Source organism: Rhincodon typus, chromosome 35 (genome assembly GCF_021869965.1).
Source record: "Rhincodon typus isolate 14 chromosome 35, sRhiTyp1.1, whole genome shotgun sequence".
NCBI lineage: Eukaryota > Metazoa > Chordata > Chondrichthyes > Orectolobiformes > Rhincodontidae > Rhincodon > Rhincodon typus.
In genome coordinates, this window is record NC_063366.1 from 19807546 (window position 1) to 19821043 (window position 13498).

Genomic DNA, 13498 nt, shown 5'->3' on the forward strand with positions numbered 1-13498 from the left:
GCCAGGCCTGTTGAGTTTCTCCAGCACTTACATGTTTTTATTACACGATATATTTCCTCACCATCAGAATTGCCAGCTCGTCTTTTTGCCCTATTTGTCTCTGCAGTTTTGAAATATCCTTCTCACTAGAGCTTAATGTCTCTTGAATCTCTCGACGGGTTTTCTCTACTGGCTTTGCAGTCCTCCTCTTCTCCCCTGAGATCTCTGAGTAAACGCTGCTCTTAGTGAGAATCTGGTGCATTTTATTGAACTCAGATGTGATGCGGATCTGCAGGCTGTCCGCCTGTTCCTACCAAATGAAATGTGAAACATCATTAATGTCTCACGATAAAGGGAACAAAACTAACACAAATCCCAGAAAATCAGCACAGAGAGACCTCACCCTGATTTGGGAAATCATTCGTTTCTGTTCCAGTTCCTTTTCTAGAATCGCTGATTTATTTCTGTGAGAGAGCTTAAAGAAGAGTTCAACTGATCCTGGAAAACGACAGACTGAAATTTTAAACCATGAAAATGCAATTTAGGAACACGGTGGCTCAGTGGTTAGCACGGCTGCATCACAGCATCAGGGGCCCGGGTTTGATTTCACTGTTGGGTGGCTGTCTGTGTGGAGTTTGCACATTCTCCCCGTGTCTGCGTGGGTTTCCTCCGGGTACTCCGGTTTCCTCCCACAGTCCAAAGAAGTGCAGGCTAGGTGGATTGGCCATGCTAAATTGTCCGTAGTGTACAGGGATGTATAGCTTAGGTGGGTTGTAGGGGGATGGGTCTGTGTGGGATGCTTCGAGGGCTGGTGTGGATTGGTTGGGACGAAGGGCCTGTTTCCATACTGTAGGGATTCTATGATCTATGATCAGGTGATAAATCATTTTCCATTACCCGGTAGATTTCAAAAGCTTCATTGACCTGCATGAAGTTGTGAGATTTATGTTCCCGCAAATCCGGCCAAATTAAACAGATCAGTTTCTGGTCAGTTTCACAAAACAGCTTCAGTTCTTCCTGATGATGCTCACAGTGAAGTTTACTTTCCTTCTGTTTCGGATCCAGCTTTAATTTTCGAGCCTCCTCGGCCAAATTCGCTAAGGCCCAATTTACCCTGAGGTTTCTTTCCGGAAACTCGTCTCTACGTTCCGAGCAGGAGTTTATCTCCTTCTTTAGAGTCGATACAGTGTTTAGCTGGAGGAACACAGCAGGTCAAGCAGCATCAGAGGAGCAGGAAAATCGACGTTTCGGATCGGGACCGTTCATCAGGACTTCAAGTGGAACTGAAGGTGGCTGCACTTGTCAATGAACCGTTTGACCGTGTGACATCAAGGAGTCACAGTGATAGCATCATAGAGATATACAGCACGGAAACAGACCCTTCGGTCTAACTTGTCCATACCGACCAGATATCCTAAATTAATCTAGTTCCATTTGCCTGCATTTGGCCCATATCCCTCTAAACCCTTCCTATTCATATACCTATCCAAATGCCTTTTAATTTGTAATCGTACCAGTCTCCACCACTTCCTCTGGCAGTTCATGCTATACACGGACCATCCAGAGAGCGCACATTTAGGGAATGTTTAATGTTTTTGTAGTTATGAAAGGCACAATATAAATGCAAGAGTTTCCTGAAAACCAAACCGACCCTCACGGGCCTAAGATAACAAGACGTAGAGCTGGATGAACACAGCAGGCTAAGCAGCATCAGAGGAGCAGGAAAGCTAAGCGGTCTAATCTTGGATAAAATATCTTATTTGTCTGTGTCACCAAGAGTGTACCTTGGACATTTTTCGTCCTTTATACATAAGGGTGAGCGCCTGCAACAACAGACACTGTGCTGTCTCAGGGTCTGGATCTCACGCCGTGTTTCACCAGTGGGTTTGTAACCTGTAGCGACTCCAAGAATGCAATGATTGACTCTCTCCACACCCATCTCCGCCTCCTCTGTCTCACCCTTCTCACCCTCCCCCACTGGCAGTCTCCCATCCTCCATGATCGGCGTCCAAGTTTTCGTTTGTTTCCCGACTTTGTTCAGGCATCAAGGCGCTCCCTTCCCCTCTTTGAAAAAGTGGATCGGGCAGAAACTATTTTCAAAAATGACAATTCTATAAGCATTGCGGAGAAATCATCAGGATATCGCTGAACTCATGGTATTCAGCAACGGAGTGACAATGAAAGTAAAACCGGTTTGACCGAATCAGGCGGTGCTGAGTGTGAAAAATGGCTTCCAGGCAGCCGCTCCGGAGCTTGACCGAGGAGATCATTTGTCCCATTTGTCTAGATTTCTTCAAAGACCCGGTTTCATTGGAGTGTGGACACAATTTCTGTCGCTCCTGCATCACTCAGAGTTGGGAAAGTAGGGAGATACACTCCTGCCCGGAATGTAGAAGTGAGTTTCCAGAAGTTAGCCTTAGAGTGAACTGGGCCTTGGCGAATCTGGCCGAGAAAGCTCGAAAATTAAATTTGGAACCGAATCAGGAGGAAAGTAAACTTCAATGTGAGCATCATCAGGAAGATCTGAAGCTGTTTTGTGTAACTGAAAAAAAACTGAGCTGTTTAATTTGTCGACATTCGCGCGACCACGCATTCCACAAATTCCTACCGATTAGAGAAGCCGTTGAGATCTATAAGGTAAATGAGGACACATTTATAAACTTACACTGTATTCACATTGGCATAGTGGAATACCGTTATTCTTTAATTTTCTCCTGGATTTTCAGAATCGGCTGAAGTCTTCTTTAGATTCTCTCACAGAGAAGAAATCGGTGGTTCGAGAAACAGAACTGAATCAGAAACGGAAGATTTCCGAAGTGAGGGTAAGATCTCCCTGTTCTGATTTTCTGGGATCTCTGTGAGTTTTGTTCCCTTTATTGCAGGACATTAATGATGTTTCACATTTCATTTGGTAGGAGCAAGTGAGCAGTCTGCTGAACGACATCGCATCGGAGTTCACGAAAATGCGCCAGATTCTCACAGAGAAAGAACAACGTTTACTCCAAGATCTCAGGGAAGAGGAGAATAGGATTATAGAAACAATGGAGAAAAATCTTCAAGACATCCAGCTGAAATTAAATTCTATTGAAGTGGAGCTCTCAAAGTTACAGAAACAGATGGAGGAAAAAGACGAGCTGATATTTCTGAAGGTAGGATTATAGCGTTGGTCAGTCCACTAAAGTATCAGTCGCAAAATAACTGATGATAACTTGAAGTTAATAAAGTATTTTATCAATTTTTATTTTAAAATGGAAGCAGAATTAAGCCAAAATTTTGTTAATTCTTGGATGGTTCTGCTGATGCACTGAATTAGTTGCTCCCCACGCTGCCTGCGGATTTTCAGGAATACAGGAAATCTTGTTATGATCTGCAAACTTGTGTGGAATTATTTTCCTGTTCATAAGTGTAATTTTCTCCTGAAGTTCACATAGTAATTCAGTTACACCTTCATGTAGGTTTGTTGCGTAAAGTGAATTATTATGTCTGTGAGCATGGCTGATGTTGAGATATAGTACCTGACATATGGACCATCTTAATTATATCATTAATTCTACAACACAGAAGGAAACATATAGAAACATAGTAAATTAGAGCAGAAGAAGGTCAAGCCTGCTCTATCATTCAATGTGATTGTGGCTGATCATTCATACGAGTACCCTGTTCCCAACTTCTCCCCATACCCTTTGATCCCCTTAGCCCTAACAACTATATACATATATATTATATATACGTATATTATAAACTCTTCCTTGAAAACATTCAATGTTTTGGCCTCAAACACTTTTTGTGACAGGGTCAAGAAAGTCCTAGATGGTCTACCCCATACCCTTAGATGGTAGTCCCTGGTTCTGAACTTGTTGTCATCAGGAATGTCCTTCCCGCTCTTGCCATGCCCAGTATAGATTTCTGTGAGAATCCCCCTCATTCTTCTAAACCCTAGTGAACATAGCCCAGTCTCTCTTCATATATTATTTCTGCCATCTCATAAATTAATCTGGTAACCTTCGTTGCACTCCCTATAAAGCCTGAACATCCTTCCTCAGTTAAGAAGACTAAAACTGCACTTAATAAACTAAATAATGACTCACCAAAGCTCTGTACAATTCAGTCTCACCTTCCTGTGGCTGTTTAGTGGAAGAGTTATCCAATTATTTTCACTGCCCCTGCTCTTTCCGTATGTATTGAGCAAATATCTCTTCTTCACATATATAAGTATTCCCTCCTAAAAATTCCCATTAAATGTACTTTCTCCAGCTGGTGCAAATCATTAACAGTCATTGTTAAATTAAAATCTCTTCTACTTTTTCCAATTATCTTGAAGATTTGTGTGTGTATTCCTTTTAAATGGTGGAATTTAATTTATATTGTCTCTCGTCATTCTATCTCCAAAATACTTCATATTTCCCTTCTATATGAAATCTCATCTGCTCAATGTCTGTTCATTTCACTATCCTAGCTCCTCCTGAAATTGTTATTATCATGTTCAATATTTGTGGTTTATTTATTTCTAGGAGGAGGCTTGTCAGAAGAGAAGGTAGGGACATGTTCTTTACTGAAATGTTGCTGAGTTTGTTGTTATTGATGTTAGTGGATTTCTTTCTTGCAAACAATCCCAAAATTACATTTTAAAAGGGTTATTAATTGGATGACAAGAACTCAGTTTATTCTTTCTTATAACGATTTAATGATAATGATTTAAATTTAACACTGGTATAAATAATGGTTTTCCAATATTATAATGAACTGTAATAAGATGTGTCAATAATAGACCATTTTCAAGGTTCACAGTGGCCATTTGTAAGGTGCAATCTGCCAGTGAGGCAGATTAGCACTGAGTGAGAAACATATCCTCACCTAGGTTTTCAAGGCTTGGGCCATTTAAGCAACTGCAGGGCATCTGACCAACCTCAGAGAGACAGGTCTTAAAGGAGAGCTCTGTTGAATGTTTATACTATAATGTGTTATTGTTCTATCACCAGAGAAGCAACAGTTTGCATTTGTATAGTGCCTTTACTGTATTATGTAATCCTAAAGTGCTTCACAGTGGTGATAGACAACAAAATGTGACACTGAGTCCCATAGGAGATAATATCGCTCAATGGAGTTAGTTGATAGTGAATGTAGTAAAGGAGAAAAGGGAATTGAAACTGGAGAGGTTTAAGATGTTCTTTCTGGAACTTAAGGACTGGGCTGCTGAAAAAGCAACCAAAGGTGGAACAACTAAAATCAGGGATGAATAGAATGAAATAGAATAGAATTAGCTTTATTGTAACATGTACTCAAATAAGTACAGTGAAATATTGATAAGTCACCACTTACAGTGCCATCTTAGGTACAGGTTCTTCAGTTACAGATTAGTTACCATGTAACAATGTCACCAATACACAGCGCCATCTTAGTTACAGAATAGAGAAATGAAGAAGAAGAAAGTTACATTACAGCTATACGCTGTATAATCACAGGTCAGAAAAACAAGAAACAAAGTTAAAAAGACAAACAGCATAATCTCTCTCCAACGGCAGTTCACAGCAGACCAATGCAGGAGGTCTCCATGTGCCCTTGCTCCTGCACTGGTGCCACTGCTTCTGCACCAGGCTATTGTCCCCTGCTCCACACCAGATATTGAAGAATTCTGAACTAGAGGAGAGCAGAATCCTTGGATGGCTGTGTGCCTCACATTTTGCATAATTGAATAGACAGTACTTGCCCAATTTTTATTGTTCAAATATTTGCAGAGTTCGGTTTTGTTTATGGTCTAGTACGTTTTTGAACTAAATGTTTTCCTTTGTGTGTAATATGTGATCTGGCAACCAATCCATTAGTTTAATTAATCTAATGGACCTTTCTTAGTGATTTGGGCTTTTGCTTTCTTTGTCCTTGTATTTTTAAGATTTCATTTGCTTAGCTAAGGAAACAAGACTAGTCTTTAATTTTCTACCTCTTTTTCTCTGACATGGAATGAATCCAAATAGCTTGACTGTTCATATAATTTTTTTAAATATGCCAATGAAACTGAATTTCACTAACTATAAACATTAATTATTTTTATTTACAGGATCAGTGAGAAGAACCAGTCACTCTCAGTAACAAATGCAGCCCTGTCTATTGGAAAATTCAATGGCCCTTTGCAGTATATAGTGTGGAGAGAAATGAAAGACATCATTAGCCCTGGTAAAAATTTTAAAAATTATGTTCCTGATTATGAATTGAGTTGTGAAGGTGCTACAGGGGCTCCAAGGCTCAGAAAATGTATTTGTATTACTGGTTGTTAATTCTCCAGAAACTCTCAATTCTTATATTTCTCTTTTTTGTGGTTTCCTTTGGATAAGCGTCTGAAGCTGTATGCCACAACAGTGAAGGGATCTGTGTGACTAGAGGAATAGAGCACAGATCTCAGCATGCAGCACTAAATTTGTAAGGGAGACTTCAAATTCTTTTGAAGACATTATTGCACATCTTATCAGGAAGGCATATAGGCATTGGAGAGGAAAGGTAGGAGGGGAAGGCAAGTGGTTCAGGAGTCTTCTGTAGCTATCCCCATCTCAAACAAGTATGCTTGGAAAATGTAGGGTGTGAAGGACTGTCAGGGGAAGGTGAGTCAGATTAGATTTAGTTTTTAGATTTTAGATCTTATTGTCATGTGTACTCAAGTACAGAAGTATAGGAATACAGTGAAAACTGTACAGGGATACAGAGAAGACCGGCTCGACTGTAATGAGGGATATGTCAGGTTCCAAGCAATTGATTGTGATAGGGGTATAGATTGTCCAGTCAGGGGCACAGGTAGACATTTCTGCAGCCGACAGCGAGACGTCAGAGTGGTGAGTTGCCTCTCTGGTGCCAGGGTCAAGAATGCCTTGGAGAGGGTGAGAAATATTCTCAAAAGGGACAGTGACCAGCCAGAGGTCATTGTACACATTGGTACCAACGATATAGGAAGAGAAAGGGATGAGGTCCTGAAGACAGTATATAGGAAATTAAGCAGGAGGTTAAAAAGTATGTCATCAAGGCTAGTAATATCTGGCTTACACCCATTGTAGTGAGAGTAGGAATAGGATGATAGGGCAGATGAATGCATGGCTGAGGAGCTGGTGCAGGGGTCAGGGGATCATCGGGACCTCGTCTGGGGTAGAAGTGACCTACATATGAAGGAATTGGACTGAATTGGAAGGGGATCGATATCCTTGCATGGAAATTTGCTAGTGTTACTCACAAGGCTTTAAATTAGTTGGGGGGTTGGGGGTGGGATGGTGTCGGTGGTGGTGGTGGTGGTGATTTTGGTGGTTGTAGGTGGGACTGAAAGAGATAGTGAGAAAAGAGATATGTCTAAGGCTGGTACAGTTGAAAAGTGGACCAAGCCAAATAGTAAAAGCAGGCAGGAGCAAGACAGAGGGCAGTGTAAGACTGATAAATTAAACTGCATTTATTTCAATTCAAAAGGCCTGACAGTTAAGGCAGATTAACTCAGGGCATGTTGGGAACATGGGAGTGGGATATCATAGCTATGACAGAGACATGGCTCAGGGATGGACAGGACTGACAACTTAATCTTCCAGGAACAGATGCTATAGGAAGGATACAAAGTGGGGACAAGAGAGATGGGGGAGTGGCATTTTTGGTTAGGGATAACATTACGGTTGTACTTAGGGAGGATATTCCAGAGATTATGTCCGGTGAAGTTATTTTGGTGAAACTGAGAAGTAAGAAAGGGATGACCTCCTTATTGAGATTGTACTATGTACCATGCCCCTCAGTAGTCAATGGGAAATTGAGAAGCAAATTCATAAGGAGATCTCAGATATCTGTAAGAATGATAGGGTTGTAATGGTAAGGAATTTTAAATTTCCAAACATAGACTGGGACTGTCACAGTGTTAAGGGCTTGGATGGAGAGGAATTTGTTCAGTGTCTACAAGAAAATTTTCTTGGATGAACCTTCTAGAGAAGGAGCAAAACTTGACCTACTCTCGGGAAATAAGGTAGGGCAAGTGATGGAGATGTCAGTGGGGGAGCTCTTTGGGGCCAGTGTTAATAATTCGATTAGTTTCAAAATAGCTATGGAAAAGTATAGACCTGATCTTAAAGCTCTAAACTGGACTAAGGCCAATATTGACAGTATTAGCCAAGAACTTTCAAAAGTTGATTGGGAGTGGCTATTCAAAGGTAAAGGGATATCTCAAAAGTGGGAGGCCTTCAAAAAATGAGATGATGAGAGTCCAGAAGTAATGTTTTCCTATTAGTGTGAAGGGCAAGGCTGGTAATTGTAGGTAATGTTGGATGACTAGAGAAATTGAGGCTCTGGTCAAGAAAAAGGAGGCATATTGGCAGGTATAGACAGCTAGGATTGAATGAATCCCTCCTGCAGTATAAGGGCAGTAGCAGTGTACTCCAGAGGGAAATTAGGAGGGCTAAAAGGGAACATGAGATAGGTTTGGCAATAGCATTGAGGAGAATTCAAAGAGATTCTACAAATACTTTAGGGCAAAAGAGTAACTGGGGAGAGAACCAGGCCCCTTAAAGATCAACAAGGCCACCTATATGTGGAACCACAGAAGATGGCTGAGATACTAAACCAGTATATCCTGTTAGTATTTACTGTGGAGAGGGATATGGAAGCTAGGGAACTCGTGGAAATAAAAAGTGATATCTTGGAAAGTGTCCAATTACAGAGGAGGAGATGCTGGACGTTTTAAAATGCATGAATGTGGATAAATCCTCGGGAACTGATCAGGTGTACCCAGGATGGGATAGAGATGTACAGCATGGAAACAATCCCTTCAGTCCAACTTGCCCATGCTGACCAGATATCCCAAATTACTCTAGTCCCATTTGCCAGCATTTGGCCTATATCCTTCTAAACCATTCATATTCATATACCCATGCAGATGCCTTTTAAATATTATAATTGTACCTGCTTCCACTACTTCCTCTGGCAGCTCATTCCATAATGGCACCACCCTCTGCCTGAAAAAGTTGCTCTTTTTGTGCAAACATCTGTTTCCACAGTTCCTCTTATCAATCTTATTTTGTCCCTTTTGTAACCACAGAGGTTGAATAACCTTTAGCATCAGCCATTGGTCTCAATAGTTAATAGCCTGGTTTAATTTCTTTCTTTATAGTGCTTTATTTAAAGTTAGCATAATTTCCCATCATGCATGTTAGGCTTCAACTCTATTATCCATAGGGCCACAGATACCCGTAGGATCTCAATTATATTAAAAAATTGTTTAAAACTCTACATCATAGGGAGATGCTAGGAAAAGGAAATAATTGCTTTTAGTGACACTTTTAATGCAGATTTCTGATGGGTTCTCAAGTGCAGGACAGTTTACTTGCTAACAATGAAGGTAAATGTTGCTCCTTAGCATGGGAAGCTTAAAAGGTCAGAGGACTAGTAAAAGTACCTTAGTGGCAGAAACTGTTCATTCTGAGGTGGTAAGTACGTAATTTTTTCTAAGCAAAAATTTTGCAAACAATTCCAAAGAGTTACATAGCAGCAATACCCATTAAGTGCTATATAGATAAAAAGTCTCTATGGGACTATGGTACACTCAACAAAATGTATGAATGAGAAAAGACTGAGGATCAATATTACAGTTTTGAAACAAATGCTGGAGGGTGGAGAAATCTCTAAATTGAAGTGGATGGATAGCAACTATTGGGTTTTGAATTATTTTACAAAGAATGGGACAAGCTCTAAGAAACTGAAAAAGATCCTTGACACTTTAAAGAAAGAAATAGAAAAGGGAATGTAAATGTTGACATTTTATTTATTTTGCTTTTTTTGGTGCATATGTTGAATTATTTTAAAAGATAAAAGGAATCTGTTATCTTCTAACAAGGTCTGAAGGGATGCCTGAGGCCCACTGGAGGGACAATGTGATGAATGTATTAGTGAAGGGTTAATTGAGATGAATTGTTTATATAAACATGGGAGCTATTTATCTGTAGGTGTGAGTTCTAAGGAGTATAATTAACTGAAATAAAGCTTGCACTAAAAGTGTGGGCCTGAACCTATACCCGCTACTTGCCATTCTCTAATTCCTGCTCTTTACTAAGATTTGCTGTCTCGCCCTCCCTTCCACTCATTTCTTCCTCTCCTTCACCCTTGTTCCTCTCCATGTGCCATTCTTCCTTCTACCTCTTTCTCAGTCCACACCTGTTGTGCTCCATGACACTCCTCCACTTACCTCCCTCTATTCCCTGTAATTTCTTTCACTTCCCAGTCCTCCCCTATATTTTGTACTTCTGTTCTCTCATCTCTCCCTTTCCAGCCATCCCTCCATCTACCTGAATTCTCCCACCTCCTTTCCCTAAATGAGTAACTGTGCTATTTTAATTTTCCCACAGTTCCAGCCTCTCTGACTCTGGATCCAAACACTGCAAATCCCTGGCTTGTCCTGTCCCAGGACCGAACCAGTGTGAGACTTGGAGACAAGCCAAATCAACTACTGAGAAATGTGAAGCAGTTTGATCAGTGTACCTGTGTCCTTGGATTGGAGGGATTCACATCAGGGAGACATTACTGGGAGGTGGGAGTAGGGGACAAGACTGAGTGGGGCTTGGGAGTGGCCCGAGAGTCTTCAGATAGGAAAGGGGGTGTTGACCCAAGACCAGAGACAGGATATTGGGTTGTGTGGCTGATTCCTGGGAGTGGGTATTTAGCCAGCACTTGCCCCTCATGGATCCGCCTGAGCACAAGTTTGAATCCCCGGAAGGTCGGTGTTTTCCTGGACTATGAGGGTGGTCAGGTGTCATTTTACAATGCGGACAACATGTCCCATCTCCACACTTTCACCCACACTTTCACTGAGACAATCTATCCCTTCTTCCATTTGGGATCGAATGACGACAGGAAAAACTCTGCCCCACTGACAATCTGTGGGATGAAAGGGCACTGACAGATCCATCCCATAATTTCACCCGGTCCCCCTGCCTCCTGCCAGCTGTAAACTGATGGGTTTGGTCTCAGTCACAGGTGGGGAGAGAAACCAGGTTAACACTCTAGGAATAAACCCTGTATCGGAACTGGGAACTGAAACATCAGCAAGGAGCTCTGTAAAGCTGGGGGAAAGAAGGAAACAGAGAAGAAACAATAGAAGCTCAGTTGCATGGATGGACTGACCAGGTAGAATGAGCTGTGAACTGCAGGAACCTGGGGACCTTGCTGCCAGTAATGTTGCTCAGCAGGCGGATGTTTCAGTGCAACATTGCTGTTCTCAGTGCTAGATAATAGAAGCTGCACATCATTTAGAGAATGCAGAGATAGTAGGAACTGCAGATGCTGGAGAATCCGAGACAACAAGGTGCAGAGCTGGATGAACACAGCAGGCCAAGCAGCATCATAGGAGCAGAAAGGCTGACGTTTCGGGCCTAGACCCTTCATCAGAAATGGGGACCCTGAGGAAGGGTCACCGGACCCGAAACGTTAACTCTGTTTTCTCCTTCACAGATGCTGCCAGACCTGCTGTGCTTTTCCAGCAACTTTGTTTTTATTCCTGATTTACAGCATCTGCAGTTCTTTCAGTTTTTATGTAGATAAGTTTGTTTCATTTTCTCCTAGTTCCATGCTCTGCATCCTTATTGTTGTAGCAACCCGTGACCTAAAGTTGACAAAATGGCCACTTCAGTCTTTTTTTTAGCCAACACAAGATGGACAAAAGGATTTGACAGTCACATACAGCAAATGTTCATAGCTAGACTGGTAGTCTCCATATACAGATTCTCCGTGGGAAGAAACATAAGGGAAAGTAATCAGGTTTCTGTAAACAGGCAGTTCTAAACATATAAGCATTTTAATAAGGGGAATTTTTGAAAGGCCTAGCTTAGCCACAGTCCCATGCATGTCATTTAGTAAAAAGTAGAAGAAAAGCCTGATCCTACAGTATTCTGATTTTTTTTAGGTAATTGTAAAATTAGAAAGGCAAATAACAAATTAGTGTAAAAAGGTTAATTGCATTCCTTTAGCAAATGCTTATAAGGCAGTAAAGAGAGCTATTGCATAATTAGACAAGATAAAATAATAAATGGTCTAAACAAGATCTCAAAAAAAAACATTGGCACAGGAGGAGGGCAGAGAAATTTGTAAAAACAGAAGTTACAACTGGGGAATTATAAATATTTGAAACAAATGCAGATAATTCAAACAAATTCATACATTCAAAAATCAAGAGAAGAGTGACAAAGATAGAATACAGAATGAAGATGTGGTTATGTCCCCTGGCTGTTTGTGGAATCTAAATAAGTTTTGTTTAATGGCTTGGTAAAATTACAAGTGATTGAATTTCACCCTCATCAGTGGAATTAAAATAAATGCTTTTTATTAAGAAAAAATATTAGGAATGGAAAGTGTTTAGTGTAGAAATAGTCAAAAAATTATTTAAAAATTCACTTTCAGCATGCAAATAGCAGGGGTCATAAACTGTAGTTGCAAGTCACAAAGGCTGCTTGATCTCTCAGGCTGAAGTGAGAGAGGGGTTGTTCTCAATTTATCAGCTATGTCACAGTAACTTTATATTAGAGTTAATTTTAAAGACTTTATAACAATTGGTTGAGATTAATATCCTTCCTAATCTGCCATACTAAAGTTAGTACAGAATTTGAAAGAATTCTCAGTAAAAATTAACTATTTAGGTATTGCTAAATAATGTGGTGCAGCTGGCAAATGTCTACGAAGGAATAAGATTGTTAGTTTTAATAAAACTAGCATTGTAAGATCCCAAAGACAGATGATGGAGGTATCTGGCAAACATCATGAGATTATAGGAGAACCTAAGGCTATCCATGGAGTTGTCCATCATTGATCATGTTCAGTGGATTGGATGTATAGATTAGGGGGATCTGGCTAACAGTGACATCAATGTTGCATGTAATTAATGTAACGTGAAATGTATTAAAATGTTGTATTTTGCTGGGGAACCCAGGGCGCCATTGACTTCTGATCTGAGCTGTGATTAAGAGGGCAACTGGGTCCTACGTGAAAGACAGATTCGGGATGGTCTCATATGTAGTAATATAGCTTTGAATAAAGATCACTTGTGCTGAGGAACACAGAGCTTAAACTCCTCTTTGATATTTCTCCCTACAACACTTACAAAAGCTCTGCCCATGCTTATTGACCCCAGATATAATATTGCTTCTTGAATAAGTAGAAACAATTGTTTGGAACAGGCAATACCTTGCACTCTTGACTTTTCAGATTTCATCCATCATCACCTTTTGTAGAATCTTGAGAAGGCCCTCCTGATTTGAGATGAGAATCCCTGTAGAATCATAGCACAATACAACACAGAAGGAGGCCATTGAGCTCTTTTGCCTGCCCACCAGTTTGAAAAGACAATCTGCAATCCCATTCCCTCACTCTTTCCCTCTAGTTGAAATTTTCATTCAAGCCTCATTCAAAGTTGGAACTATTCCTCTCATCTTTCCTGAAATGCCTTTCTGATAATAACTTATGGTGTAGAACGTCCTCCTCGTATGTTCTCTTTTTCTTTTGCAAATTCTAAGATCCATTTCTGTAC

The 13498-nt window shown here is 40.7% G+C and overlaps 1 protein-coding gene and 1 pseudogene across 1 annotated transcript; one reads left to right on the forward strand and one right to left on the reverse strand.

Moving 5' to 3' along the window:
- Positions 1–13498, reverse strand: part of LOC109925805 — a 106807-nt pseudogene that overhangs the window by 80843 nt on the left and 12466 nt on the right.
- On the forward strand, positions 1995–11282 carry LOC109919543 (zinc-binding protein A33-like). The gene is made up of 6 exons (XM_020519566.2): positions 1995–2616; positions 2706–2801; positions 2895–3128; positions 4491–4513; positions 6035–6150; positions 10329–11282. Exons 1-6 carry the CDS (start codon positions 2206–2208, stop codon positions 10877–10879), a joined length of 1431 nt encoding a protein of 476 aa, XP_020375155.2. The 5' UTR covers positions 1995–2205; the 3' UTR covers positions 10880–11282.